Here is an 8,757-nt window from a genome sequence, read left to right as displayed (position 1 = left end):
ACTTCTCTAAACCTTAATTTACTAGCCAACAAAATAAGTAGAACTGGGTTTTGGTGAGGAGAAATGGGACAATGCATGCAAACGAGTTTGCAATCCACAGGAAACCCTTAGTAAATGCTATCATTACTATTCCCCTTGTAGATGTTGCCTGTGAAACGTATGTCCTAAGCCCACAAAACAGGCAGGACCTGGGGCACATTCCCTATTCCCACTTTCTAGAGTCACCAATAAATAGTATCTGTCCCAGGAAGATCACTTACATTAGGGAATCAGAAAGCACTTTGTTGTGGGTTTGTTTTATTTTTTAAGATAAAGTTAAGGGCTTGAAATGAGACAAAGGAAAAACAAGTACCAGCAATGCAATGTTAACATTTTTATTGAACTGAAGTTGGTGCAGGACAACAGGAGCCTCCATGGCTGCTGAACTCAGTAACAACTGAAAAGTCCCTGTGACATTTTACCTTCAGGAGCCCTGACATGGTTTGGTTGGAACAACTGAGAAACAGCATAGAGATATATAATCTTTAACACTTCAAATGTTTTGAAATGAGCCTCACAGCCTTGTTCAGTTTCCAGGTTACAAAGAACATTGATAACATCTTCTGTTGCCTTCATTAAGTAGTGTCAGTTAGATATCCTTTCCCAAAATGTTCCTCTCAAAGTGCTGGCTAGAAAATCTCCCCCATCCGGTACATGTAAGAAAAAGGATTTAGTAACACTTAGGCAGGTAATCAACTGTAAGAAGTTCAGAAGTAGTTTGTACCACGAATACGAGACTCAACACTCATACTGCCAGAAAGACAATGATCTGGCTAAAGAGTTTCAGGCAAGTTCCAGAAGCAAAGAATAAAATTATGCAAGGGGTAAGGCAACCAAGCAGTGTTGGAATTAATGGGCCATTTGTGTCTAAATCTCATTTCAACATCTTGCTTCCAACATGCAAGTATGCATTTGTTTTACATAAGGTGAATCACATTAAGTGAAAAGAAAACTGCTCCACCAGTTCAAAGATCAATCAGAGATGAAAGAAAATGAATACTGAATTTTTATAATCAATGCACGGAGCAATGATATGAACTGACCACAACAATTACTTCTGAGAGAACCAGAACTGAACATCCATCACTACTTAGAGTTGAAAGTTAACCCTCTAAATTATTCCATGGGAAATAGAAAACAACAAGGTAGGAAATGAAATCCCCACATAAAAAAACAAAACCACATCTAGTTCATGTTCTTTTTGGTTTGAATTAAATCAGCTAATCATTCGATCTAGAATTCATGAGTGTTGGTAAAAATCTTCAAGAGTGCTTCAAATTATTTTAGATGAAATGTGATAAAATTGTAACAATATAACTGTCTTATCTTGACAATGCTGTTTTACACTTAACGTTTCTTTAAAAAAAAAAACACAACCAAATAAATTCTTTGACCAGAGGAACTGATACTGAGTGATCACCCATTTCTGCAGCAATTATTTGACAGTATCTAAAAATCTAGGAGTAGGAGATGAATAATGATTATAAATATTTTAATACGCTTATGCCCATCTTCCAAAGAGATGCGGCCTCAGGTTACAGAAGATTCAGAGATTTACAACTGATAGACAGATACACATTTTATAAGGATCTTTCCAAGGTGCACAACGAACATCTAGATTAAGGCTTTTATAGGTTGGTGGTCAAGTCTATGGGTATGAAATGCTGGATTTTTGTAAAGCATCTCCAGCTTCTATTATTACCCAATTTGTAAACCAGAAGGTGTACTGATATAGGCGGGTAGGAGCTCCGAGGGCTAACAATTAACCAGCTAGAAGACTTGTTTGTAAACAAATTCCAAAATAAGAGTTGGCAGTGAAACACTTGAGAGGATGCCTCACATCCTATAGAGGGAAAAGTTAATTCTGCACTTGCTAATAAGGATAGGCTTAAAAAATGCCAATAGTTGAACTTGAACATTCAAGACTTTGAGATTTAAAGACCTGTTAGTACTACATCTAATCCAATGAATGATTCTCATACTTTAGCTTGCAAAAGTCACCTGGAGGATACTTATGAAAATGTGGGTGGACACCTGGGCCCTATACCCAGAGATGCTAATATGGGTGATAGAAGTGGTCCCAGCACCTTGTTTTTGAGAAACACCACTCATAGCAAATAGCACACTGTCTTTGAGTAAAAGGCCAAGATGCCCAAGAAATGATATCAATGAGGTCATTACCTACAGACACATTCCTCAGCAGAATCCACCTAATGACATGAGGCCCAAATTTACCCCGATTAAGTGTCCTTTCCTATCCTTTTTCAACTGAAAGTTTGAAACCATGAACATTTAAAAACGATTGTACCAATTCTGAGGTAAAAGGAAAAGCACCTGGGATCTCCATGCTAAAAGAAATGGAATTCCCTAGGAGGTCCATGCTATATAGAAATTAAATTTCAGCAGTAATGTTATAGAGCTATAGTGCACAGGGTGTTGTTTTAGTCTTTGTATAGTTTGTATGCTTTTGTATACGTTTACTACGTTATCTATTCTTTCCAGTTAATCTGTTAGAAGAACTTCAAAGAGAGAAGTTCACCTACATGCTCTCTCAGGTTTTCTGGATACTAACATTTTTCTGGTTTGCAGTGATACACAACAAAGTGATTTATTTGTTTTTTTTGGATGCTGGAGACAAACAGCTTTATTAAAGATACTACCAAAAGTTTTGGCAAACATTTCAAAACACACTTGTAAACATAATGCTTCCCTTTTTAACTGGCAGCACTTTGAAAAGACAATACGGTAAGACAACACAACTTGAATTAACATTAGTTTAAACCTTACATTTTTGACATAACTTATGTTCCCACATGATAAAACAACAAGTGATAGTTTAAATCGACGTCAACAGATAAACTCCATGAAATGAAAGTTTGTGCTGTTTGATGAATCACAGTACACAATGGTTAAATATATCCACTGTTTTCTATATTCCTGGTACAAAGGATGAAGAAAAAAATCTTTAAATATACATTTCATGTAGGTAATAATTTCTTTGCATATCTCTCTTCAAAAAATACTTTATAGCAGTATATAAATAGGTTACCTACATATTTAATTTTATAATTTTGCCCCAAAACTATAGATTTGTTTCATGTTCATAACTTATCAATTTTGCCCAATGACACTGACAAACTGTTGAAATGGAAATGCTTTTGTCTTCTATGACAGAAGTAGCAATCTGACAAAAAAACAAACAAACAAACAAAATAAAACAAAATACCTACAGTAACACTCGTCAGTTGTTTGACCTGAGCGTTCGGCCTACTGAGAGCAGCAGCTTTTTGCCCTTCACACGCACTCACACCCACACCGCCTCCGCACACAGACAGCAGGCCACGCACTCGCTTGCAGAGGCCACCGTGGCTTCCCAGTGCTCCAATCAGGTGGGAAGGGGTGCAGCTAACGATTAACCACACTATGTACACAACTAGCAAACACCTTAAGGCAATCATTGCAATGGGGGTTAACTTGCAGGGTAGTTCACTGTTCTAGGTCAAGTCAGCCTGTATGTACATATGTGTACGTGCAGCCACACATGTACATACTCAAAGACCTTTCTATTTCTTAACCCTCCAAAAACAATGTTTTAATTTTTTTTATTTTGTGCAAATTTCTAAATATCCTACCATTTAAGGCAAAGAGTTCGCATTAAGAAAGGTCAGAAAATAGGCTTATGTTTATCCAAAAGCATTTCACCTTGCACATTACTGTTTTTTGTTTTTTTCAAAACACACATAACTCTGAAGTGTGGACACTGGATCCCCAATATCTAAAAAAAATCATTTCTAATTACAAACAAATTTTGAAGAAAAAACTGATTTGAAATATAGATACTGGATCCCCAATATCTAAAAAAAAATTACTTCCACTGACAAACACAAGTCTACAGGGGGAAAAAAAAGACCAGAAAAAGCAGCTTCAAAAATGCAGGGAAGCAAAGAAAAGTGGGAGGAAAAAAAAAGGTAACTCAAGTTTACAAATACTGAAACTTTCAACCGGCAAAGTTTCATTTTTTTTTGGAATCTTAGAGCAACTCATTTGGAATTTTAAATAAATAAGCTTAAGTTCATTCACATCTTCTGGTCCAAGCAGAGCTCTAGTGCCATGACTCTGCTTGCTGTTGGTCAAATTCACCTATTAGTCTTTTGATGTGAGCCAGCTTGTTATGAAGATACTCGCATCTGTATTTTTCTTCATGGTAATTGGGACTAGACTGTGGATGAAAAAAAACAAAACAAAACACACCAAAGGGATCAGGTTGCAGAATTTGTAATTACTTCTCAACTTCATGTCAGAAAACCAACAGTGATGACGCCTACCTGCTTGATCTTCTGATATTCTTGTAAGACTTCTTCATGAATATTCTACAAAATTAAAAATTAGGAATCAGAAGAGAACTTTTTCTGTTTGCAGTATAAAGTTAACACACACTTGGCAAGGGGTGGGAAATATTGATGATAGAAGTTTAAATTGGTACAATCTTTAAGGAAGGCAATATGGCAACTGCTATCAATATAGCAAATGCAAACCTGACTTGGCACTTACACTTTTCTTTTAGATTTACTGGTGCCTGAGTGAAATGACTGGTGCAGAAGGTCACTCACTGCAGCACTGTTTGTAAAGCAAACAACAGTAAACAAAATCTAAGTGTCCATCAATTCATGCAAAAGAATACTAAGAGGCCATTTAAAGGGGGAAGTGCTTATGGATTTATAAAAAAATTCTCTAAGATGCGTCATATTGTTCAGTGAAAAAAGCATGTTCAGTGAAAACAGCAAAGTGCAGAGCAATTTATATTGTTTGGTATTATTTGTTTAAAAGGGGGAAATAGAATAATACCATATTCTAAGAACTTCATTACTCAGAACTTCATATTCTCAGAACTTCATTACTTCAAGATGCATGTTTTCTCATTTTAGTGCAATTAGGTAAATGATAATGTATCATAAACTTATGGGAACATAAGATAATGGCGCAACTTATAATTGATGACATCTTAGATTTAATGACATATGGTATATATGTGAATTTGTGTATATACATCTTACACACATACACTCTGAAGGAATACACTGGGACAGTACTACTGATTGGCTCTAGGGAGGGAAATCAGGTGGCTGGGGAAAATGGCTAACCCTACATACCATACAACCTGACATATGACAGATCTGAGCAGTTTCCAAATGCTTACATTTATTCCTGCACAACTCTATATTCACCGCACCTTCTACTGCAAGTTAAATAACTTGCCCAAGGACACACAAGTATACATGGTAGGAGCTGGGAATCAAACCCAGGCACTCTGGCTCTGGAGCCTGCTCCTAACCACTAAGCAATCCTTAGAATCACCCTTTAAATATAATCATGGCACACTGGTAAATAACTACATAGAAAAAACAAACCTGAAACTGCTGTATCACCAACGTTTTGCACCCTCAAACACTAACTCCTCTGGCAAAATGCTCGATAGTTCTACGCGGCTTGTTTAAGGTGCACTAATAGAAGACATAATGAACCTCTAGGGCACAGGCATGCTCAGGATGATTTCCCCATTGTGGGAAAACCAATCCATTCTGTCACTTAGCTTCTTGTCAGAACAATGCTAGTGGGCCAGGATGGGAGCACCACCTATGCCTATGAAGTATGACCAAGTTACCTTGCTAACACAAGGAAAGAAACATTCCTTTAAATTAATCCTTTTGCTAAGGACAATGAGAACACTCAGACCAGGCTTCTAGTGCTCTTTGTCAGCTGTAATAATATTACCACTTAGGTAGGGAAATGAAAACTGGTTAATAGCTATAAACAAAGGTCTGTCTCTGGAATAGCTGGAAACACCAGGTTTTCTTCACTTAAACCCCAAACCTCTATGGTATGAAGCCCCCATTATATTCTATGTCTGTATCTTCCATATTCTATGCCCAATTGAGGATATTTTTAAACATTAATTAAAATATTTACTTGAAATGGCAGTTTGGGGTAATAGCACCAGATTTAGGAACAGTAGTCTGAGTTGGTTGGCAATGCAATAAAATATTTAGATAAATCTGGAATCCAACTTTTTTCCCTACTTAGTTGTTTGGTGTTTTTCTCAATATACTAAACAATATATTATAGTAAATATATAACATGTTACATATTTTATACATATTATGTTAAATAAAAGTTATTTTTTCCACTGATGAAAATGCAGGTTCATTGTGTTTACTTATTTTCAAGAACCATTCAAATATTTCATTTCCTTGCTAATTTTAAATGAAAGCCAAAGGCTGCAGCGAGGCTAGTCAGGGAGAAGACACACTCTGAAGGCCAACTGGAGCCTGGAGGTCGGGCCACACAGGGAAATGAAATCCGAAAGTCAGTCCATCTGGGAACAAATGCCTTTACCTGATATTCTTTGGAGCCTGGAGAAAGGCGCTTTCGTTGCGCATCCAGTTTGATAAATTTTCTGGCTACAGTCTCCATTCTGGCATGCAAGGCCCTGTACTCATCATACTCAGCATTGAAGTCATTCTTGTAATTCTGGCGTTGCTCATAGGAGACAATAGCAATGTATTTTCTAGTAAGAAAAACAGGATAAAAGACAGCTATGTCACTCCTTCAAAGACCTTTTAGGTGAAATTATCCCAAAGAAGAGCTTAAGAACGTCAATGAAGGAGAGTAAATATAAAAAAAAGACATGGTGGCAATAGAATTAAAGTGCAACTATGCAAAAACAAAACAACACACATAGATGTAGCTTCTGAAACTTTTTTCTATCCAAAATAATTCACTACAAACTAGTGAGCAGAAGCCAACATCTACCACGAGTCACATGGAGACAGAAAGACTGATTGGGTAACATAAAGCCAGGAGAATGTCACAGGGTCACTGAGTGCTGAAGTTAAAGCTTTCTCTAGAGCTGCTGCTTCCTGAGGGAATCTGTCTTTAGGCCTTTCACACCTGCTGCATCGAGGAGCCTCAGGCTTATTTTCTCTACCCCTTTCCTCCCATTTCTATTTAAGCAGATAGATAAAATACAAAAGGGAAAATGTTTATCATTTTTAAAAATGAATTAATATAACATGTCATACAATATGTAAGAGAAAGGCAGTGTTGTATGATTAGTCTGATTTACTTTCTTCTTTTTTAAAAAAGATTTTACTTATTTTTAGAGAGAGGGGAAGGGAGGGAGAAAGAGACAGAAAGAAATATTGACATGTGCGAGAAACTCTGCTCGGCTGACGCTTGCATGCCCCCAACCGGGGACCTGGTCTACAACCCTGGCATATGCTCTGACCGGGAATAGCACTGGCAACCTTTAGCTTTGCAGGATGATGCCCAACCCACTGAACCACACCAGTGAGGACTGATTTACTTTCTTAATAAAAATGCCATAAACCCGCTTTACTTTGGGGTATCAATACTTCTAGGAGACCTGGTAAATGAAGGCCATTTCCCCAGAGTGTCAGTTTATTCAATGCTAAGTAAATTAAACCAGCATTTTACTATTAAAACAGAGTTAATATTTGTTTGTGGATCTAAGGGATGGGATCACATCAGGGTCTGGTCTGGGTCTTTGCGCTTTGTGCTTCTATCATGGAATGCAAGATTCCCTTGACTTTTTGGAGATAAAAATTGAGATTTTAAAGCAATTTCAAGCAGGTGGCAGGAGATTCCAAATGGCCCCTAGGGGTACATAATATTCTTCACTGTGGGAAAACTTGAGGTTCAGTCCTCTTCAGAATGGTTTCAGATAATCTTACCGGTTTTATTTAAAATGTGATGGCACAGATACCTAGTTGGAAATGTGAGAAAGTCATGCAGTGAGCAACCTCAGTGCCCTCATTAATATTTTTATCCATGCTGAGTTAGCGTGGAGGTTTAATTTTCTTGGTGGAACCAAGACAGTGGTGGTGTGCTGATTTAAGGCTGCCCTGCTGGCGTCTCTGCGGCACCAGGAACACTGCCAGCCAAGGCAGGGGCAGAGTCCTCTGCAGACAGCGCTGTCCTCACTGCACAGGGGAGGGGCCGAGGGCGGAGAAAGGGGCTCCGGGGAGAAGCACATGAAGGATTATGGCCAAACAGAGTAGGAAAGGCAGGGTCACTTCGTCATACAAAATATTGACCCTGCTTTCTCAAACCACACCCTCAGTATTTCATTTAATAAATTCCTTAGGAAAAATAAACTGACCAACAGTTGTGTTGCTATTATAGAAGATTATTTGATTATACTGGCATTTTAACAAAAAAATTTTACCAAAGATTATGAGTTCTACGATTGGCTCTTAATCCAGTAATGGAATGAAATTTTAAACAGTTTGGATAATTCACAACCAGGAATAGCAGAAGTATTCTTATTAAATGAAAATTAGGAATATCTAAGTCAGTATGAGTTATTCAGAAGTTCATCATTAAGGTTTCACAGTATGGTTTCTTGGTTTCTTATGAAGCAACTTAAATTTAAGTTTTATATTTTTGGTGATATTTCTGAAAATGCATGCTTTCTTACATTTTCAGAAAGTTTTCTGGTTAAAATAAATTGCTTTTACTTAAATAAAGGAAGCAAACAATCACATAGGTTATGTATTTTCATAACTTGTGAAGAGCTAGGGACATGCCAAATGTGCAAAAATGCACTGAAGCAAATGCAGCGACCATCCCTAACCAGCAAGTTCATTTTGCTTTAAATGTAGAACTGGTCAAGTTGACCAAACAGGACCTGAATCCATG

The 8,757-nt window shown here is 37.3% G+C and overlaps 1 protein-coding gene across 1 annotated transcript in view; it reads right to left on the bottom strand.

The window, feature by feature from the left end:
* Positions 1–358: 358 nt before the first annotated feature.
* Positions 359–8,757, bottom strand: part of ELL2 (elongation factor for RNA polymerase II 2) — a 79,339-nt gene continuing 70,940 nt past the window's right edge. Inside the window, exons 10-12 of the mRNA XM_045847977.1 lie at positions 6,433–6,604; positions 4,365–4,409; positions 359–4,258 (exon numbers count right to left, since the gene is read on the bottom strand). Coding sequence (XP_045703933.1) covers positions 4,142–4,258; positions 4,365–4,409; positions 6,433–6,604 — 334 coding nt within the window. The 3' untranslated portion in view covers positions 359–4,141. The remainder of the gene's footprint in view (positions 4,259–4,364; positions 4,410–6,432; positions 6,605–8,757) is intronic.

This window comes from Phyllostomus hastatus, unplaced genomic scaffold (genome assembly GCF_019186645.2).
Source record: "Phyllostomus hastatus isolate PE091 unplaced genomic scaffold, TTU_PhHast_1.1 phas_contig_58, whole genome shotgun sequence".
Taxonomy (NCBI): domain Eukaryota; kingdom Metazoa; phylum Chordata; class Mammalia; order Chiroptera; family Phyllostomidae; genus Phyllostomus; species Phyllostomus hastatus.
Note: the sequence above shows the minus strand (reverse complement) of the source record. Positions and strands in the feature narration are given on the sequence as shown.